This window comes from Macaca thibetana, chromosome X, assembly GCF_024542745.1.
Source record: "Macaca thibetana thibetana isolate TM-01 chromosome X, ASM2454274v1, whole genome shotgun sequence".
Taxonomy (NCBI): Eukaryota; Metazoa; Chordata; class Mammalia; order Primates; family Cercopithecidae; genus Macaca; species Macaca thibetana.
Window position 1 is genome coordinate 1,333,426 of NC_065598.1, and position 15,228 is coordinate 1,348,653.

At 58.2% G+C, this 15,228-nt stretch overlaps 1 protein-coding gene across 1 annotated transcript; it reads left to right on the plus strand.

Annotated features, from left to right (window-relative positions):
• Positions 1 to 1,396: 1,396 nt before the first annotated feature.
• Positions 1,397 to 6,322, plus strand: LOC126946774 (basic proline-rich protein-like; the record flags this gene model as incomplete). The annotated part of the gene is made up of 2 exons (XM_050777431.1): positions 1,397 to 3,167; positions 6,168 to 6,322. Coding segments are annotated over 2 exons (1,926 nt in total), but the record flags the coding sequence as incomplete, so codon positions are not given.
• Positions 6,323 to 15,228: the final 8,906 nt, after the last annotated feature.

Consider the following 15,228-nt stretch of genomic DNA (forward strand, 5'->3'; position numbering starts at 1 on the left):
TTAGTAGAGATGGGGTTTCACTATGTTGGCCAGGCTGGTCTTGAACTCCTGACCTCAGGTAATCCACCCACCTCGGCCTCCCAAAGTGCTGGGATGACAGGCATGAGCCACTGCACCCACCTTTTTTTTTTCTTAGACATGGAGACTTGCTCTGTGTCTCAGGCTGGAGTGCAGTGGTTCCATCTCGACTCACCACAACCTCTGCCTCCGGGGTTCAAGTGATTCTCCTGCCTCAGCCTCCTGAGTAGCTGGAATTACAGACGTCCGCCACCGCGCCCGGCTAATTTTTGTATTTTCGGCAGAAATGGGCTTCACCATGTTGGCCAGGCTGGTCGCGAGCTCCTGACCTCAAGTGATCCACCTGCCTCGGCCTCCCAAAGTGCTGGGATGACAGACGTGAGCCACCGCGCCCGGCCAACCCTCAGACTTTAACAAGCTCCTAGCCTCTTCCTAGCTGGCTCTGGCTAAAAGTGGAATCCAGGAACCTCAATGGCCTAGAGGCGTTCTGCCGGATTTGGGCCTTGTGGTCTGGGCTGGACAGAGACCTTGCTGGTACAATGTGACATTTCCTGTCCCAGAGGCAGCTCCCGCAGAACGAGCTTCAGGCATCCCCAGGAATCCTGTTCGCAAACTCCTTGCACAGCTCCCAGCGTCCGTGATGTGGGATTAAACCAACCTGCTGGGTGTGTTTGAGGCTTGCCAGACAGCCTGGCTCCTGAGTGCCTCAGGATTCCCGCTGTGAGCTGCTTTTCCAGTCCTTTGTCTGACCCCTTTTATTGCCGACAGTCGCTGGGGGCTGAACCGGCCAGGGCTGAATCTGCAGATGGCGTCCCTGGCCCCTCTTGTGTCCAAATCAAAGGCCTGTCCCAGAGCAAGGACTGGGCGGGCTCAGGGGCCCGGGGCCTGTAGTTTAATGAGCTCTGCACGGACATTTTAAGCCTCAAGTATGCCAGAGGTTGCAAGTTCCTTTGTGTGTAAAACCAGATCTTGGCCAGGCCCTTCAGCAGGAGGCCAGAAGTAACTCCTACCAGCTTAGCGTTCCAATAACGGAACGCTAGCCATAAGTGGGTTTCTCATGAGCTCTCCACCCAGGAAAACCTGAAGGCAGCCGAGGACAGGCAGAGGCAGAAGACGGGGGGACGCGCCTGGATGGTCTGGTGGCCGGGCACGGCGGCCCCAAAATATATACTTTGAGTTCCAAATGCCTGGACTCTGGGAATGAGACCTTAGTTGGAATTCCTTCGCAGATGTCATTAGTTAAAAGAAGGGCACTGGGGCCCGCCGTTAAATTCAATACTCCTGGCGTCCTCGGGGTAACAGGGAAATCCGAGCCTGCCTGCGGCTTTAAATGCCAGGGTTGGGGGAGGGATTCCCTTAACCCTCCCTCCCCCCCCCCTCCTCCCCCCTCCTCCCCCCCCCTCCCCCCCCCCCCCCTCCTCCCCCCCCCCCCCCTCCTCCTCCCCCCCCCCCCCCCCTCCCTCCCCCCCCCCCCCCCCCCCCCCCCCCCCCCTCCCCCCCCCCCCCCCCCTCCTCCCCCCCCCCCCCCCCCCCCCCCCCCCCCCCCCCCCCCCCCTCCCCTCCCCCCCTCCCCCCCCCCCCTCCTCCCCCCCTCCCCCCCCCCCCCCCCCCCCCCCCCCCCCCCCCCCCCCCCCCCCCCCCCCCCCCCCCCCCCCCCCCCCCCCCCCCCCCCCCCCCCCCCCCCCCCCCCCCCCCCCCCCCCCCCCCCCCCCCCCCCCCCCCCCCCCCCCCCCCCCCCCCCCCCCCCCCCCCCCCTCCCCCCCCCCCCCCCCCCCCCCCCCCCTCCCCCCCCCCCCCCCCCCCCCCCCCCCCCCCCCCCCCCCCTCCCCCCCCCCCCCCCCCCCCCCCCCCCCCCCCCCCCCCCCCCCCCCCCCCCCCTCCCCCCCCCCCCCCCCCCCCCCCCCCCCCCCCCCCCCCCCCCCCCCCCCCCCCCCCTCCCCCTCCCCCCCCCCCCCCCCCCCCCCCCCCCCCCCCCCCCCCCCCCCCCCCCCCCCCCCCCCCCCCCCCCCCCCCCCCCCCCCCCCCCCCCCCCCCCCCCCCCCCCCCCCCCCCCCCCCCCCCCCCCCCCCCCCCCCCCCCCCCCCCCCCCCCCCCCCCCCCCCCCCCCCCCCCCCCTCCCCCCCCCCCCCCCCCCCCCCCCCCCCCCCCCCCCCCCCCCCCCCCCCCCCCCCCCCCCCCCCCCCCCCCCCCCCCCCCCCCCCCCCCCCCCCCCCCCCCCCCCCCCCCCCCCCCCCCCCCCCCCCCCCCCCCCCCCCCCCCCCCCCCCCCCCCCCCCCCCCCCCCCCCCCCCCCCCCCCCCCCCCCCCCCCCCCCCCCCCCCCCCCCCCCCCCCCCCCCCCCCCCCCCCCCCCCCCCCCCCCCCCCCCCCCCCCCCCCCCCCCCCCCCCCCCCCCCCCCCCCCCCCCCCCCCCCCCCCCCCCCCCCCCCCCCCCCCCCCCCCCCCCCCCCCCCCCCCCCCCCCCCCCCCCCCCCCCCCCCCCCCCCCCCCCCCCCCCCCCCCCCCCCCCCCCCCCCCCCCCCCCCCCCCCCCCCCCCCCCCCCCCCCCCCCCCCCCCCCCCCCCCCCCCCCCCCCCCCCCCCCCCCCCCCCCCCCCCCCCCCCCCTCCCCCCCCCCCCCCCCCCCCCCCCCCCCCCCCCCCCCCCCCCCCCCCCCCCCCTCCCCCCCCCCCCCCCCCCCCCCCCCCCCCCCCCCCCCCCCCCCCCCCCCCCCCCCCCCCCCCCCCCCCCCCCCCCCCCCCCCCCCCCCCCCCCCCCCCCCCCCCCCCCCCCCCCCCCCCCCCCCCCCCCCCCCCCCCCCCCCCCCCCCCCCCCCCCCCCCCCCCCCCCCCCCCCCCCCCCCCCCCCCCCCCCCCCCCCCCCCCCCCCCCCCCCCCCCCCCCCCCCCCCCCCCCCCCCCCCCCCCCCCCCCCCCCCCCCCCCCCCCCCCCCCCCCCCCCCCCCCCCCCCCCCCCCCCCCCCCCCCCCCCCCCCCCCCCCCCCCCCCCCCCCCCCCCCCCCCCCCCCCCCCCCCCCCCCCCCCCCCCCCCCCCCCCCCCCCCCCCCCCCCCCCCCTCCCCCCCCCCCCCCCCCCCCTCCTCCCCCCCCCCCCCCCCCCCCCTCCCCCCCCCCCCCCCCCCCCCCCCCCCCCCCCCCCCCCCCCCCCCCCCCCCTCCTCCTCCCTTCTTCTTTCTGTCTTCTCCTTTTCCTTCTTCTTTCTTCTTCTTTCTTCTTCCTTCTGTCTTCTCCTTCTTTCTTCTTTCTTCTTCCCTTTTTTTTTTGAGACGGAGTCTCGCTCTTGTCCCCCAGGCTGGAGTGCAATGGCGCGATCTCGGCTCACGGCAACCTCCGCCTCCCGGGTTCAAGCGATTCTCCTGCCTCAGCCTCCCGAGTAGCTGGAATCACCAAGCCACCACATCTGCCTAATTTTGTATTTTTAGTAGAGACGGGGGTTTCTCCATGTTGTCCAGACTGGTCTCGAACTCCTGACCTCAGGTGATCCACCCACCTCGGCCTCCCAAAGTGCTGGGATGACAGCCGTGAGCCACTTCGCCTGGCTCGAATTCTTTCATGCACGAGATCCAGGAATCCTCTGCAGGGGTCTTGGGACCTCCTACACTGTTTTTTGGGGTTTTTTTTGGTTTGTTTGAGATGGAGTGTTGCTTTGTTGCTCAGGCTGGAGTGCAGCGGCACGATCTCGGCTCACTGCAGCCTCCACCTCCCGGGTTCAAGCGATTCTCCTGCCTCAGCCTCCCGAGTAGCTGGGATGACAGGCGCCCCCCACCACCCCTGTGGCTAATTTTTTGTATTTTTAGTAGAGACGGGGGTTTCGCCGTGTTGGCCAGGCTGGTCTCGAACTCCTGACCTCGTGATCCGCCCGCCTGGTTTTGATTACCGTATTTATCCAAATCCCGGAACCTTAAACCAATTTCTTTCTGGGGGTTCGACTGCCACCTGCTGGCCGTGCCTGTGCTTGCAGGAGTGTGATGCTGGGAGAATTAGGCTTGGAGCCTTCATTTGTGGGGTGGGTAGATTTTCGGGCGGGCAGAGCAAACCCAGGGTCTTAAAACAACTGGAATTTATCCTCTCTCAGTCCTGCAGACCAGGAGTCTCCAGATCCAGGTGTCTCAGGACTGCACTCCCTCTGGAGGCTCTAGGGGAGGCTCCTTCCTGCCTCTCCCAGCTCCCGGGGGCTCCAGGCGTCCCCGGGCGTGTGGCCGTGTCCCTCCAGTCTCTGCCTCCGTCTCCACGTGGCCTCCTCCTCTGTGTCTCTGTCTCCTCTTTTCTCTGATAAAAAACATCAGTTAGGCCGGGCGCGGTGGCTCACACCTGTCATCCCAGCACTTTGGGAGGCTGAGGCAGATGGATCACCTGAGGTCAGGAGTTCGAGACCAGCCTGACCAACATGGGGAAACCCCGTCTCTACTAAAAATGCAAAAAATTAGTCGGATGGGCCGGGCGCGGTGGCTCACGCCTGTCATCCCAGCACTTTGGGAGGCCGAGGCAGATGGATCACCTGAGGTCGGGAGTTGGGGACCAGCCTGACCAACATAGAGAAACCCCGTCTCTGTTAAAAATACAAAATTAGCCAGGCGTGGTGGCGCGTGACTGTCATCCCAGCTACTCGGGAGGCTGAGGCAGGAGAATTGCTTAAACCCAGGAGGCGGAGCTTGCAGTGAGCCAAGATCGTGCCACTGCACTCCAGCCTGGGGGACAGAGTAAGACTCTGTCTCAAAAAATAAAATAAAATAAAATAAAAACATCAGCTATTGTATTTTGCACCTATTCTAATCCAGGTTGATTGGATCTTGACATCCAGGCGTCCCTGGGCTTGTGGCCGCATCACTCCAGTGTCTGCCTCCGTCTCCACGTGGCCTCCTCCTCTGGGTCTGTGTCTCCTTTTCTCTGTGATCAGAACACCTGTCATTGCATTTTGGGCCTATCCTAATCCAGGCAGATCTGATCTTGAGATGGTTAACAAATGACTTCTGCAAAGACCTGTTTCAAAATAAGGTCCCACTCCAGGTTCTGGCCTTTAGGATGTGGACAGATCTTTCTGAGGGCCACTGTTTTTAATCTAGTTCCTTCCAGAGGCTCTAAGGGAGGCTCCTTCCTGCCTCTCCCAGGTCCTGGGGGCTCCAGGCATCCCTGGGTTTGTGGCCCCATCACTCCGGTCTCTGCCTCCGTCTCCATGTGGCCTCCTCCTCTGTGTCTGTGTCTCCTCTTCTGTCTCTCTCTCTCTTTTTTTTTCAGATGGAGTCTCTCTCTATCACCAGGCTGGAGTGCAATGGCGTGATCTCGGCTCACTGCAAGCTCCTGGGTTCAAACGATTCTCCTGCCTCAGCCTCCTCAGTAGCTGGGATTACAGGCGCCCGCCACCACGCCCGGCTAATTTTTGTATATTTAGTAGAGATGGGTTTTCACCGTGTTAGCCAGGCTGGTCTCGATCTCCTGACCTCGTGATCCGCCCTCCTAGGCCTCCCAAAGTGCTGGGATGACAGGCCTGAGCCACCGCGCCCGGCCCCTTCTGTCTCTTAGACCCACACTCATGGGATTTATGGCTCGCCTTCATCCAATTTACATTTTAATTACATTTCCAAATAAGGTCCCATTATTCACAGAGACTGGAAGTTGGGGAACTCAACATACATTTTGGGGGACAGAATTCGCCCCTTAACAAATGATGCTGGTTCCTCTCCCTGCTTCTGCCTCTGGTTGTCATTGGCTGTAGAATGTCTGCCCTGGAGCCTTCAGTTTTCCTGCATGAAGAGTTCATCCATAACCCATTTATAGGCCAGGCACGGTGGCTCACGCCTATAATCCCAGTACTTTGGGAGGCCGAGGCGGGTGGATCACCTGAGGCCAGGAGATCGAGACCAGCCTGGCCAACATGGTGAAACCCCGTCTCTACTAAAAATATAAAAATTAGCCGGGCGTGGTGGCAGGTGCCTGTCATCCCAGCTACTCAGGAGGCTGAGGCAGGAGAATCGCTTGCACCTGGGAGGTGGAGCGTGCAGTGAGCGGAGATCATGCCATTGCACTCCAGCCTGGGTGACACAGCGAGACGCGAACGAGATGCACTCTAAAAAAAAAAAAAGAATTACAGGCATGAGCCACCTTGCCCGGCCCATACATGGGTTTAAAGTGTCTATGCAGAGCTCGTTAAACCGCAGGCCCAGTAAACCGCAGGCCCGGACCCCCTCATCCCACCCAGCCCCTGCTCAGGGACGTGCTTTTAATGTGGAAGTTTTGGAAACCAGGTGACAGAAGAGCATCCTCTGCAAATTCAGCCTTGGCTGGCTCAGCCCCCAACGGCTGTCGGCGATGAAAGGGCCACCGGAGGGGCTCGAAAAGCCTCTGTGTATCCTGCAGCACTCGGAGACCCAGTGTGGGCCGGGGCTGGAGCCAAGCTGTCTCGCCGGCCTCCTCAGAAGTAACCAGCCGCTGGTGTTAATCCCACACCTGGGACGCAGTGAGCTGTGGAAGGAATTTGGGATGGGGGTACCTGGGGTGCCTGGGGCCCTTCCCTTCCCCTTCCCCTTCCCCTTCCCTTCCCCTTCCCCTTCCCTTCCCCTTCCCCTTCCCTTCCCCTTCCCCTTCCCTTCCCCTTCCCCTTCCCTTCCCCTTTCCCTTCCTTTCCTTTCCTTCCTTCTTTCCTTTCTCCCCCTCCCTCCCTCCCTCTTTCTTTCCTTCCTTTCTCTCTCCCTCCTTTCTTCTTTCTTTCTTTCTTTCTTTCTTTCTTTCTTTCTTTCTTTCTTTCTTTCTTTCTTTCTTTCTCTTTCTTTCTTTCCTTCCTTCCTTTCTCTCTCCCTCCTTTTTCTTTCTTTCTTTCTTTTTCTCTTTCTTTTCTTTCTTTCTTTTTCTTCCTTCCTTCCTCTTTCTTTCCTTCCTTCCTCTCTCCCTCTTTCTTTCTTCCTTCTTTCCTCTCTCTCTCCCTCCATCCTTTCTTCCTTTCTTCCTTCATTCCTTCCATCCTCTCTCTCCCTCTTTCTTCCTTCCTTCCTTCTTTCCTTTCTCTCTCCCTCATTTCTTTCCTTCCTTCCTCTCTCTCTCCCTCCCTCCTTTCTTTCTTTCTTTCTTCCTTCTTTCCTTTCTCTCCCTCCCTCCTTCCTTCCTTTCTTTCTCTTTCTTTCTTTCTTTCCTTCCTTCCTTCCTCTCTCTCTCCCTCCCTCTCTTTCTTTTTTTCTTTCTTTCTTTCTTTCTTTCTTTCTTTCTTTCTTTCTTTCTTTCTTTCTTTCCTTCCTTCCTTCCTTCCTTCTTTCTTTCCTCTCTCTCTCCCTCCCTGTTTCTTTTCTTTTCTTCTTTCTTTCTTTCTTTCTTTCTTTCTTTCTTTTTCTTTCTTTCTTTCTTTCTTTCTTTCTTTCTTTCTTTCTTTCTTTTTCCTTCCTTCCTTCTTCCTTTCCTTTCCTTCCCTTTCCTTCCCTTTCCTTTCCTTTCCTTTCCCTCCCTCTCTTCCTTCCTTCCTTCTGTCTTTTCTTTCTTTTGTTTTTGGAGTCTCGCTGTGTCGCCCAGGCTGTACTGCAATGGCGTGATCTCGGTTCACTACAACCTCTGCCTCCCGGGTTCAAGCTCTTCTCCTGCCTCAGCCTCCTGAGTAGCTGGGATTACAGGCACCCGCCACCACGCCTGGCTAATTTTTTGTGTTTTTGGTAAAGATGGGGTTTCACCAAGTTGGCCAGGCTGGTCTCAAACTTCTGACCATGTGATCCACCTGCCTCTGCCTCCCAAAGTGCTGGGATTACAGGCGTGAGCCCCCGAGCCCGGCCCAGACTTTTATTTTTTTGAGACGGAGTCTTGCTCTGTCACCAGGCTGGAGTGCAGTGGTGCGATCTCAGCTCACCACAACCTCCGCCTCCCAGGTTCACGCCGTTCTCCTGCCTCAGCCTCCCGAGTAGCTGGGATGACAGGTGCGCACCATCACGCCCATTTTTGTATTTTTAGTAGAGACAGGGTTTCACTATTTGGCCAGGATGGTCTCGATCTCCTGACCTTTGGTGATCCACCCGCCTCGGCCTCCCAACGTGCTGGGATGACAGGCGTGAGCTGCCGCGCCCGGACGGCCGGCCACGTTGCTTGTTGCTTCTATTTCCTGCTGGCTGCAGAACCGGTTCTGCCTGAAAAAAAACTGTCAGCGTCCTTATCTCCCGGAGTTATCTTGTCTGTGGGTGCTTCGGAAACCCCCTTCTCAGCTCCAGCACTTGGCTTGAAAAATCTTCAGAAGAAAACAGACATCCGATGCCTTCCAGAAGGCCAGGATGCTCTCTGGTTTGCCAAGTTTTGAGAAAACATCCTGGGCTGGGAGACCCACAAACTGGGGTGTAACTGCCACGTGCTGGGTCCTTCCTGGGCCGGGGGGGAGCTTCCTGGGCTGGGGAGCCTCCCAGTATCTTTGTTACCAGCCAGCCCACGCTGTTTTCTGCTGAGGGGTTCAGTCCTAGGCCTCAGGGCACGTTCCCACACCCCAAAAGCAAGCATTGAAGCCACAGCTGGGATGACTCAGCTGGGAACGGGAGGCACTGCTGTGTGTTGGTTTTTTAAAAATTTTTTTGAGGTGGAGTCTCGCTCTGTCGCCCAGGCTGGAGAGCAGTGGTGCGATCTGGGCTCGCTGCAACCTCCATCTCCCAGGTTCAAGCAATTCTTTCTCCTCAGCCTCCCGAGTAGCTGGGATTACAGGCGCCCGCCACCTTATTCCCCCGTGTCTCAATCTTGACTCAGAAGAAAGCCCATCCAAGCTCTTTAGGCCCAAACCCAGTGCCAGGAAAAAATGCAGGAGAGAAAATGTGACCAGGTTACTGCGTTTTATGGTGTCACCCCATGGATGATCTTCACCCCAAATCTCCATCCCTCACAAAGAGACCACCACTCACCCCAAATCTCCATCCCTCAGAGACAGACCCCCACTCACCCCAAATCTCCATCCCTCAGAGACCCTCACTCACCCCAAATCTCCATCCCTCAGAGAGACCCCCACTCACCCCCAATCTCCACCATCCCTCAGAGACCCCCACTCACCCCAAATCGCCATCCCTCAGAGGCAAACCCCACTCACCCCAAATCTCCATCCCTCAGAGAGACCCTCACTCACCCCAAATCTCCATCCCTCAGAGGCAAACCCCACTCACCCCAATTCTCCATCCCTCGGAGGCCCCACTCACCCCAAATCTCCATCCCTCACAGAGACCCTCACTCACCCCAAATCTCCATCCCTCAGAGGCAAACCCCACTCACCCCAATTCTCCATCCCTCGGAGACCCCACTCACCCCAAATCTCCATCTGTCGCAGAGATCCCCACTCACCCCAAATCTCCATCCCTCACAGAGACCCTCACCCCAAATCATCCCTCAGAGACACCCACACACCCCAAATCTCCATCCCTCAGAGAGAGACCCCCACTCACCCCCAATCTCCACCATCCCTCAGAGACCCCCACTCACCCCAAATCTCCATCCCTCGCAGAGACCCCCACTCACCCCAAATCTCCATCCCTCAGAGACCCCCACTCACCCCAAATCTCCATCCCTCAGAGAGACCCCCACTCACCCCAAATCTCCATCCCTCAGAGACAGACCCCCACTCACCCCAAACCTCCATCCCTCACAGAGAGAACCCCACTCACCCTAAATCTCCATCCCTCACAGAGAGACCCACACACCCCAAATCTCCATCCCTCACAGAGAGACCCCCGCTCACCCCAAATCTCCATCCCTCAGAGACCCCCACTCACCCCAAATCTCCATCCCTCAGAGAGACCCCCACTCACCCCAAATCTCCGTCCCCACCTGCTCAGTGGTCCCAGGTAATCTCTCCTCCCCTCTCCTCCCCTCCCCCCCTTTTTTTTGAGATGGAGTCTCCGTCTGTCGCCCAGGCTGGAGCACAGTGGCACGATCTCAGCTCACTGCAACCTCCACCTTCCAGGTTCAAGCAATTCTCCTGCCTCAGCCTCCCGAGTAGCTGGGACAACAGGCGCCCGCCACACCCGGCTGATTTTGTATTTTTAGTAGAGGCGGGGTTTCTCCAAGTTGGTCAGGCTGATCTCAAACCCCTGACCTCAGGTGATCTGCCCGCCTCCGCCTCCCAGAGTGCTGGGATGACAGGCCTGAGCCACTGCGCCCGGCCGAGAAGGTAGCCTGTTGTGACTTACTTACCCAGGAGCTAGAAGGCCCCCACTTCCAGTTTTACCCCTGCCTTTCTGGACAGAAGCAATCTGCATCATACACAAGCTGATCAAGGTGTCATGTCTCCCTAAAATATATAAAACCAAGGGGTGCCCCGGCCACCTTGCACACCTGTTCTCAGGACCTCCTGAGACTGTATCATGGGCCACTGGTCGTATTTGGCTCAGAATAAATCTCTTCAAATATTTTACAGAGTCGGCCGGGCGCGGTGGCTCACACCTGTCATCCCAGCACTTTGAGAGGCTGAGGTGGGCAGATCACCTGAGGTCGGGAGTTCCAGACCAGCTTGACCAACGTGGTGAAACCCCGTCTCTACTAAAAAACACAAAAATTGACCGGGCGCGGTGGCTCACGCCTGTAATCCCAGCACTTTGGGAGGCCGAGGAGGGCGGATCGTGAGGTCAGAAGATTGAGACCAGCCTGGTTAACACAGTGAAATCCCGTCTCTACTAAAAATACAAAAAAAAATAGACAGGCCTGGTGGCAGGTGCCTGTAGTCCCAGCTACTCTGGAGGCTGAGGCAGGAGAATGGCGTGAATCTGGGAGGCGGAGCTTGCAGTGAGCCGAGATCACGCCACTGCACACCAGCCTGGGAGACAGAGCGAGACTCCGTTTAAAAAAAAAAAAAAATTAGCTGGGTGTGGTGGCAGGTGCCTGTAATCCCAGCTACTTGGGAGGCTGAAGCAGGAGGATTGCTTGAACCTGGGAGGCAGAGGTTACAATGAGATGAGATCGCACCATTGCACTCCAGCCTGGGCTACAGGAGTGAAACTCCATCTAAAAAAGTATATATATTTATTATTTTTATGTATTTATATAATATATATACTATAAATAGATATTTATATAATATATAATATATTATATATTATAAATATCTATTTATATTATTTATATATATTTATATATATTATATATATATATAAATTACGCAGTCTGACCCCTTTTTTTTTTTTGAGACGGAGTCTTGCTCTGTCTCCCAGGCTGGAGTGCAATGGCACGATCTTGGCTCACTACAACCTCTGCCTCCCGGGTTCAAGTAATTCTCCTGCCTCAGCCTCCTGAGTAGCTGGGATTACAGGCCTGTGCCACCACACCCAGCTAATTTTGTCTATCTATCTATCTATCTATCTATCTATCTATCTATCTATCTATCTATCTGTCTGTCTGTCTATCTGTCTATCTATCTATCCATCTATCCATCCAAGACAGAGTCTTGCTCTGTCACCCAGGCTGGAGTGCAATGGAGCTATCTTACCTCACTGCAACCTCCGCCTCCCGGGTTCGAGTGATTCTCTTGCCTCAGCCTCTGCCTCAGCTTCCCCAGTAGCTGGGATTACAGGTGCCCGCCACCACACCTGGCTAATTATTTGTGTTTTTAGTAGAGATGGGGTTTCTCCATGTTGGGGACGCTGGTCTCCAACTCCTGACCTCAGGTGATCCGCCTGCCTCGGCCTCCCAGAGTGCTGGGATCACAGGTGTGAGTCACCGCGCCCGGCCTCATTTTTGTATTTTTAATACAGACAGGTTTTTGCCATGTTGTCCAGGCTGGTCTCCAACTCCTGACCTCAGGTGATCTGCCCGCCTCGGCCTCCCAGAGTGCTGGGATCACAGGTGTGAGTCACCACCCCCGGCCAGAGTTTCACTCTTTTTTTTTCTGGACAACACCCAGCACCAAAAGGATGGCTCTGGAGGCTCCTCCTCACATCCGTGCGTCAGTGCCGTGGGTGGGTGAGAATATTCCTAGAAGATACAGGTCATTATGGAAGGGCCAGAACCCGGTGAGCCAGGTCTGGCCGTGACGTTGGAACCCACGGACGGATCCCTCAAAGCCCACACACAAATCAACTGCAGGTCAACTTCCCTGTCTCAACTCTGCCGAAATCTACCCCTGCCCGGGGGACACCCAGCACACGGGGAAGTTAGGCCAGAGGGGAAGTGGGAGTGGAGAGAAACCGCAGCTAAATGGAGCCGAGTTGTCTCATGTTGGCAAATTTTACAAAGCCCGTGATCCTGTGAAGGTAGGCGCTTCCCAGACCCCGAGACGAGCCGGACTCCTGGGTAATTCACTTGTCTCTTACTTTTGTGTTTTTATTTTATTTTATTAATTAATTTATTTTTTGACACTGAGTCTCGCTCTGTCGCCCAGGCTGGAGTGCAGTGACGCGATCTTGGCTCACTGCAACCTCCGCCTCCCGGGTTCACGCCATTCTTGTGTCTCAGCCTCCCGAGTAGCTGCAATTACAGGTGCCCGCCACCTCGCCCGGCTAATTTTTTTGTATTTTTTAGTAGAGACAGGGTTTTACCGGGTTAGCCAGGATGGTCTCGATCTCCTCACCTCATGATCCACCTGCCTTGGCCTCCCGAGTAGCTGGGACTACAGGCGCCCGGCTAATTTTTTTTTTGTATTTTAGTAGAGACGGGGTTTCACCGGGTTAGCCAGGATGGTCTCGATCTCCTGACCTTGTGATTCACCGGCCTTGGCCTCCCGAGTAGCTGGGACTATAGGTGCCCGCCACCACGCCCGGTTAATTTTTTTGTATTTTTGGTAGAGACGGGGTTTCACTGTGTTAGCCAGGATGGTCTCCATCTCCTGACCTCATGATCCACTCACCTCGTTCTCCCAGAGTGCTGGGATCACAGGCGTGAGCCACTGCGCCTGGCCGATTTTTATTTTACTTTATTTTTGAGGATGAGTGGGTTTTTCATTGCTGTGTGGACCCAGAACATGTGAGACAGGTCTCAGTACATTTATTTTATTTATTTATTTTAATTTTGTTTGAGACAGAGTCTCGCTCTGTCGCCCAGGCTGGAGTGCAGTGACGCGATCTTGGCTCACTGCAACCTCTGCCTCCTGGGTTCAAGCGATTCTCCTGCCTCAGCCTCCCGAGTAGCTGGGATTACAAGTGTGTGTCCTGCGTAGCTGGGATTACAAGTGTGAGCCACCACACCAGGCGAATTTCCATATTTTTCGTAGAGACGGGGTTTCACCATGGTGGCCGGGCTGCTCTCGAACTCCTGACCTCAAGCGATCCACCCGCCTCGGCCTCCCAAAGTGCTGGGATGACAGGCGTGAGCCACCGCGCCCGGCCTATAGTTTCCATCTTTATGTCTGTGGGTGCTCAGTCCTTAGCTCCCACTTTTAAGTGTGAGCATGTGGTATTTCATTTTCTGTTTTTGTGCTAATTTGCTTAGGATAACGACCTCCAGTTCCATCTGTGTTGCTGCAAAGGCCGTGATCTCACTCTTTTCCTTGGCCACGGTCTTGCTGATGAGAAGAGTCAAATACGGCTGGGCTCGGTGCCTCACGCGTGTAATCCCAGCACTTTGGGAGGGCGAGGCAGGTGGATCACCAGAGGTCAGTGTGGCCAACATGGTGAAACCCCATCTCCACTAAGAACACAAAAATTAGCCTGGGCGTGGTGGCAGGTGCCTGTCATCCCAGCTACTCGGGAGCCTGAGGCGGGAGAATCGCTTGAACCCGGGCGGTGGAGGTTGCAGTGAGTCGAGATTGTGCCACTGCACTGGTCCAGCCTGGGTGACAGAGCTAGATTCGATCTCAAAAAAGCAAAACAAAACAAAACAAAAAAAGAAAGGAAATAAATTAAACAGTCAAGCTCGTCAGGCCTCTGAGCCGAATCTCAGCCATTATCACCCCGTGACCTGCGCAGACAAGAAGCCTGGAGCAGCCAAAGACAAAAAAAAAACGACATAGGAGTGAAACAGCCGGTTCCTGACTTAACTGATGAACTAAAATTACAACATTTTACTATATGGTCCCTTGTCCCTGCCCTATGTTAGCTCATCAGTTGACTTTGTGCCATTGGTTTTCTAGACAAAGACTTAGGATTTCTCCACCATGCACCTTGCAACCCCCTCCTCTGCTAACAATCGAAAACCACCTTTGGCTGTAATTTTCCATCACTCCACCCGACTCCTACGAAGGGAGGAGACCATCCCTCATCTTGTCTTATGCGCAATGTCTACACATGAAATTCGTAAGCAGACTGCCGGGCACCACACCCTGGGGCCTGGTAGTTAAAGATGGACCCGTGACCTAATCGGTCCTGTTGTCTACAGATCCCAGACATTGTATAGAAAAGCACTGTGAACATCCCTATCCTGTCCTGTTCCGTTGTGATGACCGGTGCAGCCCCCAGTGACGTACCCCCTGCTTGCTCCATCCCTCACGTCCCTCTCACGCAGACCCCCTTAGAACCCTTAAGAGAGCCGGGCGTGGTGGCTCACGCCTGTAATCCCAGCACTTTGGGAGGCTGAGGCGGGCGGATCACAAGGTCAGGAGATCGAGACTTTCCTGGCTAACACGGTGAAACCTCGTCTCTACTAAAAATACAAAAAATTAGCCGGGTGTGGTGGCGGGCACCTGTGGTCCCAGCTACTCGGGAGGCTGAGGCAGGAGAATGGCGTGGGCCCGGGAGGCAGAGCTTGCAGTGAGCCAAGATCGCGCCACTGCACTCCAGCCTGGGCGACAGAGCGAGACTCTGTCTCAAAAAAAAAAAAAAAAAAAAAAAAAAAACCCTTAAGAGGGACACGAATTGCCCACTCGGGGAGTTCGGTTGTTGGAGACGTGAGTGTTGCCGATCGATGGTCCCGGCCGAATAAACCCCCTTCTTTCTTTAACTCCCTGTCTGAGGCGTTTTGACTGCGGCTGGTCCTATAAAAGCAATCCGTTGCCCATCTCCCTTTGCTGACTCTCTTTTCGGACTCAGGCCACTGGCCCCGAGTGAATGAACAGCTCTATCGCTCACACGCAGCCTGTTTGGTGGTCTCTTCCCACGGACGCACGTGACAAAACACTGTAAAATATTTGCAGAGATTTATTCGGAGCCAAATGTGAGTGGCCGCGGCCCGTGACGCAGCCCTCAGGAGGTCCTGAGAACAAGAAACCCCATCTCTACTAAACCGCAAGAATGAGCCGGGCGTGGTGACGGGCACCGGGAGTCCCAGCTACTTGGGAGGCTGAGGCAGGAGAATCACTTGAACCCGGGAGGCGGAGGTTGCGGTGAGCCGAGATCGTGCCACTGCAGTCCAGCCTGG